General features: G+C 40.0%; 4 protein-coding genes across 11 annotated transcripts in view; 1 reads left to right on the top strand and 3 right to left on the bottom strand.

Annotated features, from left to right (window-relative positions):
* The first annotated feature begins 296 nt into the window (after positions 1 to 296).
* On the top strand, positions 297 to 9113 carry LOC108042890 (protein pelota). The gene is made up of 5 exons (XM_017121377.2): positions 297 to 622; positions 685 to 1406; positions 1465 to 1657; positions 6683 to 6789; positions 8264 to 9113. The coding sequence occupies exons 1-5, from the start codon at positions 582 to 584 to the stop codon at positions 8383 to 8385; spliced, it is 1185 nt and encodes a 394-aa protein (XP_016976866.1). The 5' UTR covers positions 297 to 581; the 3' UTR covers positions 8386 to 9113.
* LOC108042891 lies at positions 2725 to 5978 on the bottom strand. Of its 2 annotated transcripts, none has more exons than XM_017121379.2 (3): positions 5757 to 5978; positions 3140 to 3477; positions 2725 to 3054 (listed from the first exon to the last, which is right to left on the bottom strand). In XM_017121379.2, exons 2-3 carry the CDS (start codon positions 3409 to 3411, stop codon positions 2973 to 2975), a joined length of 354 nt encoding a protein of 117 aa, XP_016976868.1. In that variant the 5' UTR covers positions 3412 to 3477; positions 5757 to 5978; the 3' UTR covers positions 2725 to 2972. The 2 variants fall into 2 exon arrangements, with proteins under 2 accessions (XP_016976868.1, XP_016976869.1); XM_017121380.2 differs by lacking the exon at positions 5757 to 5978 and adding an exon at positions 3948 to 4076.
* Positions 9114 to 9277: 164 nt separating the features above from the next.
* Positions 9278 to 11610, bottom strand: LOC108042889 (pescadillo homolog). Its single transcript, XM_017121376.2, has 4 exons — positions 11459 to 11610; positions 11114 to 11347; positions 9948 to 11046; positions 9278 to 9887 (listed from the first exon to the last, which is right to left on the bottom strand). Exons 1-4 carry the CDS (start codon positions 11474 to 11476, stop codon positions 9352 to 9354), a joined length of 1887 nt encoding a protein of 628 aa, XP_016976865.1. The 5' UTR covers positions 11477 to 11610; the 3' UTR covers positions 9278 to 9351.
* A 467-nt stretch (positions 11611 to 12077) lies between these two features.
* LOC108042881 (sodium/potassium/calcium exchanger Nckx30C) overlaps positions 12078 to 18390 on the bottom strand; it is a 36595-nt gene continuing 30282 nt past the window's right edge. For all 7 annotated transcript variants that reach the window (XM_017121359.2, XM_017121362.2, XM_017121360.2 and 4 more), the window contains one exon: positions 12078 to 18341. In XM_017121359.2, coding sequence (XP_016976848.1) covers positions 18101 to 18341 — 241 coding nt within the window. In that variant the 3' untranslated portion in view covers positions 12078 to 18100. The remainder of the gene's footprint in view (positions 18342 to 18390) is intronic.

Genomic DNA, 18390 nt, shown 5'->3' with positions numbered 1-18390 from the left:
TACATTCCTAAAATTTTGAAGTCATTATGAAAATCTATTGATAACATGAAAATCTATTGATAACATATTTTTACTAATCTTACTGCTAGCCAATTGGTTTATATTTGAAAACTCGGTTTTCAGTTGTCAGAAAAGTAGTTCAAATCTCTGTAAAATACTTTGAACTTGTATTAATAACCATTCTTGAGTGTTACATTTTTTTTCATCTCTTTACGTTTGCATATCTATTTAATTTAATTTGATAAGAATAGCGGTTCATCAACCTCATAGATCGCCAATTTGGCGTGAAACCCGCTAGCCGCGCAGCACTGCTCGCCCCGTGGAGTCCCGTGTGAATGTCACTGTCCGCCGATTCCACTGCCCACCACCATCAGAATAACCATCCTGCCGATCCGATCAGCCGTGTGAACTCAGCAACTGCGTGGACCCAATGACAACGATGCACCGCCGCCTTTGTGGACCGAGGGAATCTCTGAAATCTGGATGCAAGTGACAAGCGGCGCGGGGAATCAAAGCACTCGAGATAGAGACAGCACCTGCCAACGAAACGAAAACGAAATCCTGACCAGCAACACGACGGGATGAAGCTGCTGGGCAAATACGTGGACAAGGGCATGCAGGGGTGAGTGAATCGACTTGGGAGTTGACCTTCTATGAACTTTCCCCTAATTTAAAAACCCACAGAAATGTGACCCTGATGCCCGAGGAGTCGGAGGACATGTGGCACGCCTACAATTTGATAGCCGAGGGCGACAGTGTACGCAGCACCACCATTCGCAAGGTGCAGAATGAGACGGCCACGGGCTCGTCCACCAGCAGTCGGGTGCGCACCACTCTAACCATCGCCGTGGAGAGCATCGACTTCGATACGCAGGCCTGTGTGCTGCGGTTAAAGGGACGGAACATCGAGGAGAACCAGTACGTCAAAATGGGCGCCTATCACACCCTCGACTTGGAGCTGAACCGCAAGTTCGAGCTGCGCAAACCGGAGTGGGACACCATCGCCCTGGAGCGCATCGAGATGGCCTGCGATCCCACACAGTCGGCGGATGTGGCCGCCGTGGTGATGCAGGAGGGACTGGCCCACGTATGCCTGATCACCGCCAGCATGACGTTGGTGCGGAGCAAGATCGAGGTCTCTATTCCGCGCAAGCGTAAGGGCAGCGTCCAGCAGCACGAGAAGGGACTGGCCAAGTTCTACGAGCAGGTCATGCAGAGCATCCTGAGGCACGTCAATTTCGATGTGGTGAAGTGCGTGCTGATTGCCTCGCCGGGATTTGTGCGGGATCAGTTTTACGACTACATGTTCCAACAAGCAGTCAAGATGGACTACAAGATTCTATTGGACAACAAGAGCAAGTTCATGCTGGTGCACGCCTCGTCAGGATTCAAGCACTCCCTGAAGGGTGAGCTCATAATTTATCCCTAATCGTGATCTGGTATTATAGGCATTTGTATCCGCAGAGGTTCTCCAGGATCCCGCCGTGCTGGCCAAGATGTCCGACACCAAAGCTGCTGGCGAGGTCAAGGCCCTGGAACAATTCTACATGCTGCTGCAATGTGAGCCAGCAAAGGCTTTCTACGGCAAGAAGCACGTCCTCCAAGCCGCCGAGTCCCAGGCCATTGAAACGCTACTCATCTCGGACAACCTCTTTCGGTGAGTTCCACTCGGCTGAGCAGAGATATAAATACTTAGCTCCCAGCTGAGCACACATTAAGCCCAATCAAGCGGAGAGATCAAGAGCACGATAGCAAGTATAAGCAAAAACCTTAAACTTTCAAAAGCGGAAAGAGAGTGCGATGACAATTGGTGTGCTTATGTCGCCATATGGAACATATGTCACCAGTCTGCTTTAGGTGCCGGAGCGAATACTAATATTGGGGCAATTAAGAAAATCTCAGAAAGAGCAATCAATTTCATTATCTCATCAATTGTTTTTTTATTGGTTTGCTATACTTGCAAATTAGGTTTTTAATTAATTTTTATATGAACAGAATTGAACTGCGTATGATGTTGTTATTCTTGAATCTTTATTCAATTTCTTTTATTTATTTATTCTTATTTCGACATTACATATAGTATCAGCATAAGACCGAGATTTTAGTTCAAATTTAGAAAAAAACACTAGTTTTTTCATTTTTAGAAATCAAGAAAACTGCCGATAAACGTTTCCTTTTGTCAAAACGTGTATTAAATGGAAAAAATTTTTTAATTCGAAAAATGTTTTTAGAATGTCTTCCTAAAAGCATCAGTAACTTTTCAAACTAAAGCTAAGGACAATTCGTACAAAAGTTCACTAATAAGAACATTTAAGTAAGAGTTTGTTTTTATCAATTCATTTTAATTTGAGATAATACTTTACTTCGCAAACCTTTTTTTGTGTCGCGACAGCTGAACGAATTTAATTTGTTAGGTCTTAAATGTAAAGATAACTCTGGACAAGTCACAATCTTCACTTGTTAAGATGTATAGACTGCCATTCCACCGTTTCGCCATCCGTTTCTCGGTTTCGCCATCCGCTCCATGATCAACTTTGGATTCCATGAGTATAAGATGATCGCAATTTCTTCCTCTGCGAATTCAGATCTGCTTCGATCGCACGCGTTTAGCCATTTAAAGAAAGCACGTCCAATCATTAATTTGTTGGCCCCGCGACGACGTGCTCATGATCAAGGTTACCCCAATGTCTCCCCGCCATTTTTGGCTGCCAGTCTGTTTTGCTCTGTTCTATTCACTACTCTTCTCCGCATTTTGTTTACATTTTAATGGGCCGTTGAAATTCCATTTGAAAATCTTTTCGTATGCTAACTGCGTGGCTGGCAATTAAATTAGAATAAAGTGTTATAGGTTTTTTCTTTACTTAACATTTAATGTACTTAATGTTCTAGGCAAAAGGTGATTTTATTTTAGCACATTTAATCAGTCCGCTTAGGTTGCTACCCCATACGTATTCTTCCCCCTTGTTCCAATCTCAAAAATTGTTTAGATCGCAGGTCGTCGCTATCGTCGTTGTTGTTGCTCTGAACTCGCCTTTATCTCGACATTTTAGATTGCTGTTGATGGTTTGGCCATTGTGCAAAGAGAAACAAGATGGGGAAATGTTATTAAACGTTTGCTTAAGTTTTCCATTTGATTTACCGTCTTTGCTGCTGCTCGTTCCACTGATTCTTCCGCTGTTTCTGCTGGTAAATGGGATCCTCTGCTAAGTCTTCTCTGCTCCTCATCGTCAATCGCTTGAAATAATCGTCCAGGGTTTCCCTCAGTGGCAGGAGGCGATGAGGTGAAGGCGGGGAACTTGGCAACTTTTTATGGTCCAGTTTCTTGAGGGACTCGCACAGGGTCGAATCCGGCCACTGGTGTATGGGATGGCCCAGTTCGGAGATGGTGTAGTCGGGCTGTCTGGTGAGCATCTTGGATCCGCTTGATTCGATTCGATTTAATTCGACGGTGTTAAGTGGCCGGCACTTAAATAGGAACTAGAGTGGAGAGATATGTTTAAGTACAGTCAAGTGGAGTTGAAATTTGGGCAGATAATCCCACGGTACAAGTTGTTTTGAATTGGAATTCTTTATATTCAGCCCATCTTAAATATGCTTCTCTATTGCTTAGAAAACTATTGGCCAGTATAAGACTCAATTAGGTATTTCAAATGAAGTCACGTATATGTATTTTGAACTCGTACTATTAAAATATCTGACTATACACTTAAGTCACTTATATAAATAATGAAATCATTTTATTTAAGAGTGTGTCACTATTATAAGCTTGAATTTGGTCACTACAAAAATATTTCTTATCAGTAAACCAAATTTTAAGAACTATGTAGAACCATTTTCATGAATGTTTTAGATAAGTGATTCAACAGAAAGTTAATTATATCTGAATACAAAGGTGTTGGTTTAGCTTTCTCCCTGTCCTTTGTTATCAGCTTTGATTCGTCCCTCACCCATTTAATCCGTATCCGTTCATATTCATGGTCGATTTCCGAGCTACATTTGCGTGCTCTGTTTTGGGACTTTTCAGAGCTGTTTTCGCCAGACGAGTTTCGATTAGCAAATGACAAAGACTGAACTAAATTTTGATGTAAATAAGCTGGGTACTATGTACGATTTAAAACCATGTGGAATTAAATCCCTCAGCGCTCAGTGAGCCATTTCTTGTGTTAATTATTAGAACCCGCTGTGGGCGAGAGATAGAGAAATCGAGGGGGAGAAAAAGAGAGACAGCAGCCGCAGCAATAAACAGCAAATAAAGAATTTTAATTTATTTAATCGCTCCGTTTATGGATCACTTGGCGGGCAACTTTTGAAGCGGACACTCTCGATTCGGCACAGCTCCCTCTTTACATTTTTTGGCCCTCAGCCTCAACTCTCGATAGATTCCACAGGCCATAACATGATCCACTTTAGCCAACTTATCAGGTTCTTCTGCTGCTCGAATGCACTTAGCGTTTGTCCCCTTCAACCGATTCTCGTTTCCTATCCTATAGATTTTGTTTTTCACATATTATTCATGTGTCCAACCAGTTTTTCTAGTCCCTCTTTGCTTCGTTTTGCAACATGTCTTGTGCATCAAAAACGTGCCCCCTTTAAGCGGTTTCTGTTGATTTTTTTTTGTCACAGCTGGCCACGCTTGTAAATATTGTTTCGAAAGACAATTGTTTATATTTTACATATACATATTTGTATTGTGAAAGCAAATGGAAAAGAGAGAGGGAGATGGAAAAGTTTAAGGTTGCCTCCATTGAGCAAGAAGTGAAAGGGCTTGTCGAAATGAACGATATTGAAACCCTTAATGGGCGAAATGCTTACTGAATACGGCATTTCTGAATCACCTTTATTGGATTTTTGCTTTAAGGGTTTTCCACCTTGATTTTGTATTCGGGTTGGGTTTTGTTTGGTCAACTGATGGGGTAAGCAATGAGTTGGCTGCTTTTCTAAATGATCACACCAATAAGTATTTTAAAAGCAAGGCGTTGCCGTAAAGGTTGATCTTAAATGATCTCACAAAATGGGGAGTAAATCCAAGGCAACTTATTAATGGAATGAAACCTTGCTTGCTGAGAGGAATATTTTTAAGTTTTATTAATTGAACACTTATTGTTATGAAATGTTTTCATAATATGAATGGGATTTTGGTATTTTATAACGTATTCAGAGCACATTGAATTGGGTGCTTCGCAGTTTGAGTCAAGTTCAGTTATACTCTACCCGCCCCTCCTCGCACTTTTAATTACACATTTTTACGCGCACTTACTGATATCTTGCGGCGCTCTTAGCCCCACTTTCCCCGCCACAATCTTTCTTTCTTTCGCCCGCTCTCTCTTTCTGGCTGACAATTCACGGCTGTGTTCGGCCTCGTGCACGCTAATTCCATTATAACAATTGATTTCATTGTGCAATCATTGTCACGCAGCGGCAGCAACAATTGCAGCCACTCGGCAACATGAGTAGCGGCCGAAATTGCAGGTACAGCAGCAGCAGCAACAGCATCTACAACAATGGCTCACAGTTCATCGCAGTTTGCGGTTTGCGGATGAGTAAAAAGTATCTACTCACAGGTAACAGATAATATTGTATCTGTTGCTGCTGTATCTGCATTGCCTTCTGCTGAGTCAGCGGGGATAACCAATTTAACTAAACTGTCAGCGAGACTTTAAAATGCCTGAGGGATTTGGTCTGCATTAGGCAGCATTTTAGTTATAGATACAAAAAAAACACTTTTCAACTTTCACTCTTGTGTCGGGCGAACGCACCTTTGTATCTTTTTTATGCGTGTTTTGTGCACTTTTCTCTTTCTGATGTTGCTGCAGTTTTGCGGTTTTGATGGGGATGTTTTGTACTTTTTGTTTTAGCGGGGTCTTAGCACCAATTTTTCTTTTCGCGTGGCAATCTTCTCCGGTTTGTTTCGGTCTCCGTTCCTCGAATTGCTCGATGTTCCCCGCAAGAAAGCCGCTTTGCAACTAATTCTTCGCAGCCAAGACAGCCGCTCTCTCCCGCGACACGCTCTCCTGCTCTGCACGTGCTGTGGATCGCATTCGAAATACCCTCCACATGCGGGCTACTCCGATCGACACTCTCTCTTCGCAAAACAATCGACACTCTCTCTTCGCAAACAAAAAGCGGTTTGTTGTCGTCGTCAATAAAAATGATAATTGAAATTACATTTTTTGTATGGTTTTCATTTGAATTTCTTTTGCTTCTTACTTTCTTACCTGCAAATGTTCGTCATTGGACATTAGCATTTCGCTGGGGTTTTTGAACTGCACCAAGTTTTAATGCGGGGTCGCACTTTCATTGCTCGACAAGTGACTTCATGCTCTCTGTGAATCTGAAATGCAAATCGCGACCGGGGTCTAAGTATATTGTGTGATGGCCCCTTTGCTGGGGTGGGTGACGAGGTGAACCCACTATTTCCAGTTAAACTTGACACCTTATTCAAGGCGGATTATGCCCATCATGTGCCATGATCCAGCACTTTGCTATGCGCCATTTATACCGGTCCGGTCGTGGAATGCGAAAGTGCAATAGATACGGGCACCTACATCCGTATATGGGTGATAAATGGACATATTAATTGATAGGACCGAATCATATTTGTGTTGGGAATGAATTCCCAAGGTTTCTGTTCTATTTGCGAATAAATTTGCATTCCTAATCTAAACTTTTGTCACCTTTGCAGATGCCAAGACGTCAACCTTAGGAAGGAGTATGTAAATCTGGTTGAATCGGTTCGGGATGCCGGAGGCGAAGTGAAAATCTTCTCCAGTATGCACATCTCAGGAGAACGTGAGTATCATTCCCCAATATATAACTTGAATATCTATAAAGATCTTTTAAATATAAACCTAAACGTAAATATCAACGGTTGGTATTTTACTCTACATGAAGTGCCGAGAAAAACTTCTTTAATCAATTAATTAGGTTCACAAACACACTTATAGTTAACTTAAATTGTAGAACAATGACTTTCTGACAGTTAAATATGTAAAGATCACAACATATATTATGTACTTAACAAAGAACAGAAAAACTTGGAAATCACCTTTTAATCTTGTGTCTTTTTAGAAGAACTCGAGAACTTCTTCATCTCCTATTTAGAAGAGAAACTCGCAATGACTCATAGAACGAGAAGCAACTGCCCTTCTAGGACAAAAATAGATCATCTCCAGCTGAAAATGCTTTACATCACACTTGTTCCACCTTTGTCCATTTCTATGCTTTATTTTTAAGTCCCCCGATGCAGTGCCTCTACCCGTAACAAATATTGTATATATGTGCTTGCATATTTGTGTTTCTTGGAGGGGTCTCCCACATTACAAAGTCCATTGCGAGATGAGCAAAAACACATCATCAAACTGAATTGAAAGGCTGCCAAGTAGTTTTTGCTATCTCATTCGTACGGGAACTTTCGTTTTCATTTTCGTATGCAAATAAGAATTAATTAATATTGCATTTACATATTGCAAATATTTTTGGGTCGTAAAGTGCTTAAATGCTTTAAATAGCCATTCGCAGGTGACTCACAAGATGTGATTCTTTCTTCGAGTTTCTTTTTTGAGTTGTTTTAGTCTCGCGACTTGGCAAGATTTTCATTTTCGGCTCGAAAATGGGTCGTTGGGGTTCCAAAATAGATCCCCCCAGACTTTGTAGCTTTTGCAACAGATTAGTTGTAACGATCTCTCCTTATCGAATTTTGCTTCTTTCTTTCTGAATTACTTCCCATTCTTATCTCCTAGCAAGTATTTAGTGAGAATTGTAGCCCGCTGAGTATTTTAATCAGCTTTAAATTACATAAGTATACAAACATTGAAGCGACTTCTGTAAACAAAACCAAATTTAACAGATAAAGAGGCCTGGCAACGCGGTACTTGAGTATACAAATGGTTTTGCCTTGATACAGAACCTGCATTAATCCCGAGGTAATTGGGCAAACCCATGAATTTGTAATGTTCACTCTGGCCGAGATGAATGTGAAGTTCACTCGGTGAGTCATGGCCTAGAACAACCGGTGAGCCTTGAGATTGGACAACAGAAACGCCCACAACATGGGCAAAAAATGCAAAAGTTGCATGGGCTACTGCAGTTCTGAGATTGAGAGTTGTCTCACATCAAGCTGTGATGGCTTTAATCTTTGTAGTTTACTTGATATTCTGGTTTTCAACGTTCAGATAACAGAAATCAGCTCAGTTTTGCAATTTTTACTTATTTTAATTATATTTATTACAAAGTCTACTGAATAATCCCAATCTCTTGTTTACAGAACTTGCTCAACTGACTGGAATTGCGGCCCTACTTCGTTTCCCGATGCCAGAACTAGAAGATAGCGATGATGATGATGACGAAGAGGGGGCGGCGGGCGGGGCGGATAGCGATAGCGACTAGGTTGATAAATAGGATTTAGTCACAATAGAAGCTTGATGGAATCTTGGCATTTGTTAACGGAAATAATTGACTTAGGAACTCAACTAGCGATCGATATACAAGTAGACTAATAGGAACCACGACAGACTTGGACTGCGTCAGGGCATATACAATATACATAGTGCTAATTCGATACGATATACACACAAATAATTCTATAAGTTTTCCAGTGGCTGGGCCTAGAAATTCTTAGTCAGAATCCCACCATTTTCTGGACTGAAAAGAGCCACTTAAAAAATAATGTTCTATACCTTGTGTTCATTGAAATGGCCACAATTATTGAAAGCTTTGATAAAAAATGATTTATTGCTTGATTTATCCCTTTAAAGAAATTGAGTTGCTGTTGACAGCCGCCTTTATTGTATCCCTCTCCCTAAGCACATAAATTTATTGTTTAATTATTCTTAGAATGCGAAATAGAGTTTTCAAAAGTATGCTTCCAAAATATATTGGATTTCATTATATTTAAATTTTAATTGTTTATAAAATGTATTTTATGCATCTTCAGAAGGGAACTAAATCACTTAATATTGTTAAACCTTAAAGAAATTGTAATTATATTTAAACGCTGCAAACATACATTTATGTTTAACTCTACTAGTTAATACAGAATGTAATTATTTTCCCATGCTGTAAAATATAAAATCCTTCCTAACAATGTGTAAAATAAAAAAATTCACTTCATTGAACGTTTTCTTTGGTTTTTTTTTGTTTCAGATATTTTAAGAGCAGACTCATTTTTTATCGAAGTTGAAAATGGTTTTCGAAACCTTCAAGTTTTTACATTGAGAAAGATGAACAATACTTGAATGTAATATGAAACGACCTATGGAGTAAAATAGAATTCATTTAGTTTTATTTTATATTTTCATTGTTTATTGTTTAAACCTAAATCAAGACACAGAACCCCCCGAGCCGATTGCCAGCTTATTTGCCCAGCTTGGAAGCCTTGGCAGCAGCGGCCGCCGCCTCTTTGCGCGCCTCCCGCTTGGCCGTCTTCCGGGCCTCTTTCTCGCCGGCCTCGATGGTTCGTCGCTTCTTGCGCAGCAGCCACTCCTCCTTTTCCTTGGTCTGCTTCTCGCGGATGAGTTTTCGGAATAGGTTGCGGTGGCGGGGCTTCACCATGCGCGCCTGCAAACGATGTTCGTCGACCTCGGCCTTGTGCACCTGACGCTTGTTGACCTTGTGTACCTTGCCCGATTGCACGGACATCTTCTGCTTTTCCTGCTGCAGGCGCTTGGTCTTCTCGTCGACCTCTTCTTCCTCCTCCTCATCATCGTCTTCTTCATCATCATCCTCGGGATCCTCCTCGTCTTCGTTTACGCCATCCTGGCCGCCGTACTTCTTGTATTCGGCGGTTTCCTGTTGGTAGGCAAGCTGCAGCTGCGCATCGAGCAGCTCCTGATCCACAGCCTCCTCCTCCTCCTTCTCGGCTTCGTCTTCGGACTCGTCGTCACTTTGGGCTGTGAAAGAAGGGAGTATTTAATTAAAATGTTTTTGGTTTATTCTACTCTATATCTTACCATGAGTTTCGATCAGGGAAGGATCCAGAAGAGCCTTCTCCTCGGGCGGAATATAAGTATCCCTCTTGGAGTCCACGAATGGCGATAAGTGAGGCGGCAGCTTCTCGCCAAGGAAGTACTTGTTGGTGGGCAGCAGCTGGCGCTGATTAACGCAATCAAAGAGCCACTGCGGCTGGACATAGTCACGCGAGATGTACTGCGTGGCCAGGCTGGGCCTGTCTACGATCTGGTGGGTGATGGTCTCATCACTTTCATCGTAGGCAGAGCCAGCGAAGACAGACGAATCCCAGGACACCTTACCGCCAAAGGAACGGATAAGGATGACCAGGGGTTCGCGAGGAACTTCGCGGTTGATAAAGAATTTCAAGCCCTTGAAGAGGGTGCGCAGACGGGACACTTCCTGGGCCTCCTGTTTCATCTTGATGATGCGCTTCGAGTCGCCGTCCTGCTCCAGCAACTCCATGTCGATGTCCAGCTCCTCCTCGTCCTCCTGCACCTTATCCGTGCGCAGCAGCTCGAAGTTTAGCGCCGCAATGCGGTCGGAGACGAAGCTGGCCTCGTCCTTTAGCGACTCCTCGCTGTCCTGAAGCACGCTGCTTGGGAACTGAGGGGGATATGCCAGATTCAGGCTATGGAACAGCCGGAAGTTGGTGAAGCCCAGCATAATGGTGTAGAACTCAACAAAGATGGACATCACCTTGAAGTCCACCTCCTGGCGGGACTGTGGCTTAAAGGGATAGTAGTGAGGTACAATCCAGGTGACCTTCTGGCCCTTGATCTCCGCCTGGAAGTAGTAGCCCTTGATGGAGATGAAGACCTTGCGCAGCGACTTGGAGGCGATCACATAGTGCAGAAACTCGATGGTCAGGCGACGGCACAGATTGGACTGCTCCCTGGGAATCAAGTGCAGCGAGGGAAAGGTGCTGAACAGGAAGAGCAGGGTCAAGCAATCATCCAGGTCCTTCAGAGCATCGATGAAGGTGGGATAGCGCTCCTTGACAATGTGATCGAGTTTGATTTCAGGAAACAGAGCCAGGCGTCGCTTTAGATTGCGGAAATCTTTAATGGCGCGGTCACGATTGCTCTTCTTGGCAAAGATCTGTATAATATTATTGGGAAGGGTAATTAAACCTGGTGGATTCATCAAAACCTAGGGGCTAACATACCTTGTAGTCACGCAGCGTCCACACAATCGACTCGTGCAGCAGGAAGCGTATGTCCTTAGTGTGGTACAGGACCTTAATTTCCGAGGATCCCTTCTGGGCCCTACGTCTATGTTTCGGTTCCCTGGGATAAACGCCCTTCAGGATGCACAGCCTGCGGAAATCGTTCAGGGAGAGCTGAAGTTTTCTGAGGGCAGCTCGCCGACTTATATATTGCGTAGCCTCGCCGGATTCGTACTAGAAATGTTGAAAAACATTAATATCCATATGGTTTGTTGGGTCTCAAGTAACCTTAACCTTAAACCTCAAAGAATCGTTAGACGATCCAGCTACCCTGTCAAAACCTACCTTCTTGGGTCGCCTCATTTTGCCGGCTTATAGAAATGTCCTTTTCGTCAAGTGAAATCTGCTTCGTGCAGATTTATTTAAAGAAAAACACGCTGGTAACCAAAACACACGTTTTTTGTGTTGTTGGTCGCGTGGAAAGGAAGTGTGCCCGCGGTTTCACTTTAAAAAGGCGAAACGAAAATGTGCCCAGATAATCCATGTTTAATGAAAATGGTACGTAACTCGGCTAGAAATTCACCGTCGACTCAAACATAGTCGGAAACGCAAAAATGAGCGATAACAAATCGTTGCCACGATAGGCGGGAAATTTTGAAGTTTAAACATAATTTGTTAAGAATTTTGTATGATATGTTAAACATTTTTAAATTGTTGCTTTGGAAAAAATATTAAATTATTTAACATAAGTCATTTCTGAGCTTTTATTAGGGTGAAATATGTAATTAGTCCTAGCTAAAAACCATAAACATAAATTTTTAAATTGGTTTACAAATTTTAAGGTAAATAAATGTATAAATATATAAATTAAAAAAAAAAGTCCACATTTGTATTAAATGATTAATATAGCTTGTGGTTGTGGTATTTAGATAAAATTTAAAATTAAATGGAAAACACTCACCCATTGCCATTGGATAACTCATTTTATTGAATCTGTTTTTATTGTTTTTTATAGATATTGTATTGAGAAAATAACATACAGTCTAAGTTTGTTGTATTATATAATATTCGTTATATATTAGTTAGTTTGAACATTAACTTCGTTTTTGTTTTCGTTTTCGCAACATGCTTACTGCAGTCGCATTTCGTTTTGTTTTCTTGGTTGATAACAAAAATTCATTAAACGGCCCTTTTTTCGTTTGCTGCGGCTCTGCTACAACTCTGGTTTTTACGGATTTTAACCCGTCGTTAACATTCGTGTCCTTGTGTCGTGTTCGAGTGTCTGCTTGAGTAATTCATCTTTTTCTGAGCTTTCAAAGCCTTGTTAACGGTTCGATGTAAATGTATATGTATCTGCATCTGCATCTGCCTCTGCATCTGAGTGTGGTTTGTTGTATATTTCACCTAAATAACTAGTTAACATTTCGGTTTATTCGCTATAGCTTCGTTTTGATTTACATAAGTGTGGTTTCCACCCCGATCTATCTGCTCATTTTCCAGTTTACGATCCTTAAAATGCTTTATATAACTTCATATACTTTTGTTTTATATATATATCTTGAGTGCCAGCCATATATGTTTGCATGTATCGTTAGAAATTGACTATATATTTGATTTGTTTTTACTCCTCGCTCGATTTTGATGATCTCTGTTAACTGATGAGTCTGCTGGGGGAAGGGGGGGTTCGGTTCGGTTCGGTTTGGGTCGGGGAACTAATGACTGCGTGTGACTGGGTGTGTTTTGTATAAAATCTAAATGTCGTTAACTAGACGTACTTGTATAAAGTAAATAACTTGCTGTATTCCACCATAAATACTCATCATTCGAGCTCTCTGGTTCGCCACAAAGATATATAGTGAGATCAGCTGGGGATTGGGATCTTGGGGAGGGAGGGGAACTACTCCTTCTATGACTAAGAGGCTTTGTTTAAAGACTGGGTCAACTGAATATCTGAACCGACTTTGTTCTTTTTCCGCTTTCTTTTCATGGTTTATCGTATTATTCGTATAAATCATTTGTACAATCTTATGTGCTAGAAGCGTATCAGTTGTTAAAATTAATGTCTGTTATTATAATACTCTCATTGTTCGCTATTAAAATTACACACCCGTCTGCATTAATTACACGCCACTATCGATCGGTCCGCTGGTGTTTGTTTCGAAAAAATACACACTCGTAAGGTAAAATTCAAAAGTACAACGATCGAAACTCAACAACGCAAAATATACTTTGGTGGGTAATGATAACTGTATTACACACGACGGCTATATGTTCACGCGCTATATATGCTATATATGCTGACATTCGATGTCGATCGGCTGATCGCTGGCATTACAAATAATAAACGCATCCGGTTTATACACTTATAAATTTGAAAACGCTATAAAATCTTTAAATTAGTCTACCAATATGTTAACTATTACTTTTTACTGGATTCATATATATCATATCATGTTTGCTTCATATTCGCATTGTCGTTAATCGGTAATCGTTTGGTTTCGGTAATCAAAATCCAAATCAAAATTCAAATCAAATCGAAGCCGCTGGCAACTGACTGACAATTTATTGTTTGCTGTGTTTCTCTGTCTAAACAACGGACGCAACTTGAAACGGTCTCTAAATATTGTATAATCGAATATAAGTATTGCATACATTGCATTTCACGTGTTCTATTTTGTATTCGTAGTCGTATTAAGTATTAAAAAAGTAATCCACTTGGATACCACTCGCTATATGGTACGTATACTGGCTTATAAAAGTTAATAAATATCCGTGTGTTCCATATACGGTTTAGGTCTAGTTCGTAGATTATTTAAAGCTGAAATTAATGATTATGTGCTCGTTCGTTTATACTCGTAGACGTTATGTGGTAATTCGGTAATTCGGTATTTCGGTATTTCTTGATCAAGACGATTGTTATAGGTGATTGACTCGAGAGCGTGATTAGTACGGCCAGATATCTAGAAATGCTTCCGAATGGTCTGTGCTTGTTGTGTTTGCTAATTTCATTTGAAAACATCGAACATTGAACATCGAATATCTAATCATGCCAATTACGTTTAAAACATAAGAATCAATTGGGTATACTTACGGTTGATTTTTCTGCAAACTCAAAATTTGGTCAAGGACACAAAATTAGCAAACACAAAATTTGTTTTCTTTTGGGCTTTTTTTTTTTGTAAGTTTACTTTTTTCACTTTAATTTCAAACAATGATTTTTATTTTCATAGTTAAATATTTCATAAAGTATATATAGCATTACTATATCTTTCGGTTCGATTTGGTTTGTTCTGTTTCGTTATTATTATTATTATTTCCATTCTTACGCTTCGTTTATGTTTTATGAACGCTTTTGCTAATGTTTCAACAATTTTTTTGTATTTTTGTTATACTTTTACTTTTTACGCAATTATTCAACTTGTTAAAAATCTATAACCATAACAATTTCATATATATATATATATCTGTATATATATATATTTCTTGTATATATTTCCTCTTATTTACGTTGCTTTAAAGCGAGACTTCTACGCCACTCGACAATTTTGTGTGGTGTGTGTGCGTCGTTGGTGAATGATTTTGGAAGGACTTATGGGATGGATGGGGCAGGATTTAGGGGGAGATGCCCAATGGGATACCGATTATTGCATTTTCTATAACTTTTTGGTTAACAATGAGAGAATTTCCACGTTACAATCGCTTCGATCACAAAGCCAAACGTCTTAATTCGTTAACAATTTCTCAATTCTCAATGTTAGTGTGTTTTCATTCGGGACATCGTAAATCCCTTATTCGGATTTGTACCATTTAAGATAGAAAAGTGGGCGCGATATGTTTGAATATGTGTGTGATAGCTTAGATGCGAGTGTGTGTGTTTGTGTGTGTGAAAGAGGGAAATCTTCAGTACAAGTAATTGCTGGGTGTGCTTTTCCATTTTCTTGTTAGGTTCTAATAAGATGTAGTTAAGTGTGAGTGTTTCGTTCTCAAGTATTTTATTTTTATATAATAAATATGACTTGGTTTTAAAGTTAATTTGGAAGATATTTTTTTAGGTTTTTTCTATTCGATTTAGTTTTTGGTATCCTTTGTTGTCATTAGTTTAACATACAGCATGTATAAAAGTTTAAGTTAATTTGTTGTTTGTTCTTGGAAGTTGTCTCTGTTAAAGCCTGGCGACCGAGGCAATCTACTCGTGAGAAGTGAGCTTGCTAGTTGGGATATATACGATACCAGGTCGTATATATCAATATAGAAGGACTAAAGTCGACCATTTTTGGAATTAAGAGCTACATTGAGAAATGCTTGGAGTGGCTGAGATACAAAATTAGGGAAGAAGTGGAAAGTTAATCAATTGTTATAGATAATGTAAAGACCTAACCAGATAGAAAAGAGGTATAGTAGCTGTGCCAATATAGATAAAGGCTTATTTTATTTTGAAGAAATGTAAGTGGGATTTTAAAATTTAAAGAAACTTAGGGGCAGGAATATATTTGATATAACAGTAGAGGCAATAAAATAAAATTGAAAGTCAATTGGGTATTATAGGTTCATTAATTCTTTTTGGTCTACCTAAATTGGTATTCATACAAAATGCATATTCGGAATAAGCCAATTTAATTTATAAGTTGAAAGTATACATCTTGAGGCTTTGAGAGAACCCCTAAGAAGTTCTCAGCCAATTCTCCGCTGGATCGGTACAAGGATTACTCTTGGGCAGATGAAGGGATGTGGTGTCTGCTATGTGGGTCCTTCGAGATTTATACATTGTCTCCACCTCGTTCCCTGACAATCCTCGCACTGCTCCTGTTCTGCTGTTGTGACCTCTGACCTGTCCATATCCTACATGCGTATATTATATTATTATTTAATTATGTATATTCATATCTGTGTGCAATCGAATGCACTGCACCCATGGGGTGTAAGAGCAGCCACTTAGTTACGTTAATTCTGCACATCGCATTGCTCAGTAGATTCAGTATATAATTCTGCGAATGTGAATGCATATATAATTATTTCCGATGCGTTACCACTGCCGACCTGACTTGGCTTCAGTGTACAGATTTGGGTGTCGATTATCGCATGTCGTACATATAGGAGTATGCATATAGTGCGATGCCACTGCAGCCTCCTCTAATTCACTGGTAATAAAAATTATTGCTTTTTGTTCTGAGTGTACGAGTGTGTTTGTATCTGTATCTGTATCTGTGTGCTGTTCTGTCGCTTCCTTAACTTGACTGCGAGCCATATGCAAACGTCGGATATCCGTTAGATACATTGCCTACTTAAGTATAGTTGCATATATATATAGTAAGTTATCTTCTGGTATATATAAAATATATATATATATATATATGTATGTATGTTTATATTTAGGTGTATATATGTATGCGTTTTATGTTAAATTATTTGGGTTTCTTTTCCATTTGCATTTCTTCGGTTTTGCGGCCACTTGGTATTACGAGTTTAGGGTTTTTAGTTTAGAAAAATGTTACGTACTTTCTAAATAAAGAGAGCAAGTTGATTTTGTTTCATATTTCGTTAAATATCGTCTTATATGTCGTTTATATATAAATACGTTAATATGCTCATATATATGTACTTGGGGGACTTCATTAAGCAAAAAGTATATGAAATAGGTTTTTTTTTTTGGATTTTTGTAGGCTTAGTTTTTGTTTTTGGATTTGAAGTAGTCTATAATAAATATGGCTTCAATTTAAAGTTAAATTTAAACTCTGCTCCTGCTACACGCCAACATGAATCAGAATTAGAATTAGAACTAGAATCGGGATCAGAACTAGAATCATAATCATAACTAGAATAAGAATTAGAAAAAGCATCGGACTGGAATCGATAATCATAATGCTCTGGTCTGGATGCACGGCAAATGCTTTAGCAAAATGTTTAAAGTACGCCCTACATTCGTTTCGATTTTGTTTTGAATTCGAGTACAATTGTAGCTTACTTTGAGAGTTTTCGATTTGTTCGTTTGCTTGTTCAATAAGTACGCAAATTATCACTTAATCAATACAGGTCAATATATAGTATGCCATGTAAGTGTGCGTGTGAGTGGGTATATAAGTATTATGTTTATAAGTCGTAAACTAGATAGAGTTTAGATAGGCTCTGGATAAAGCTTTTGGGAGAAATCTTAGTAGAGCACGCAAATGAAAGGCATTCCGCTCGATCGACATCGATCGATCGAACCGAAAGAGCTCAACACAAAACATTAGCACTGATCGCTTGGTTGGATGCTGATTTCCTTTATCGTATCGTATCGTATCATATCGTATCGTATCGTACCGTATATAGGGTGCCTTGTGCCGAGATAATCATATATATTTGTAGATACATACTTTTGCTGGTTTCTTATGCTTGTAGTTAAAACCCAAACGTTAGGTAGATAGTTAGTAGTGGTTGGGAAGCCATTGTCGTGTTTCCTTCTCGCTAGTTTTTGGTAGTAGGTCGTAGATAGATACGATAGTTTTGGGGGCAAAGATTCATAGATTCATAGAGTTAAGGGTAGTTTGGGGTTTGGGGGGGTCTGCTTGCGTTAAAAAGCTGCGCTAAACACTTTAAAGTAAATGTCTTTCGAAAAAGAAACGCTGGCACTAACTAACTCGCATTTGTTAACGTTAAGTATTCGATTTCGTTATTTCACTATCGCTTTCGCACGTGTGTGTGTGTGTGTGTGTATGGTGTGTGTAGTGGTGTGTATCTGTGGGTGATTCTGTGGCGGTGTTTGTCTGCATCTGTGTCTGTTTAACAATTCGATTATTTAGCTTTAGTCCATTGTTAATTCATTTGTTAATCATTAATTAATTTGCTTGTATATAATTTAGCTAATTGGGTGTGAGACAGACGGGGTCCTTGTCTCGTCCTCGGCGGCATCCGGACATCCTTGGTGGATCGATAGCTCGGGTAACTTGGTAACTCGGGTAACTCGGCTAACTCGGTAACTGTTGCCAACTTTTGTCTTTGCCCTTGCCCTTAAAAGGGGCAAGTGATCAGGTCGTATTCGAACATCAGCGACACGGCGACAAAGACAAAATACAACAGAAACATGGTGAAGCCCAACCCCTTGTTCATGCGCCAGCGGAAGCAGGCGATCGACATCACCACGAACACCAGCATCATAAACAGGATGGTTATGGAGCAGACCATGCCCACCGAGTTCACCTCCACGGGCGCCCCGTAGATGATTCCGTACAGCAGCCACGGGATCGGCAGGCTGGCAAGGATGGGTGTTCAACGACGTTAGTTAGTTAGATACGGAGGAT

The sequence above is a fragment of the Drosophila rhopaloa genome, unplaced genomic scaffold (assembly GCF_018152115.1).
Source record: "Drosophila rhopaloa isolate 14029-0021.01 unplaced genomic scaffold, ASM1815211v1 contig_2, whole genome shotgun sequence".
NCBI classification, from domain to species: domain Eukaryota; kingdom Metazoa; phylum Arthropoda; class Insecta; order Diptera; family Drosophilidae; genus Drosophila; species Drosophila rhopaloa.
The sequence above is the reverse complement of the archived record's forward strand: the minus strand, read 5'-3'. Positions and strand labels throughout refer to the sequence as shown.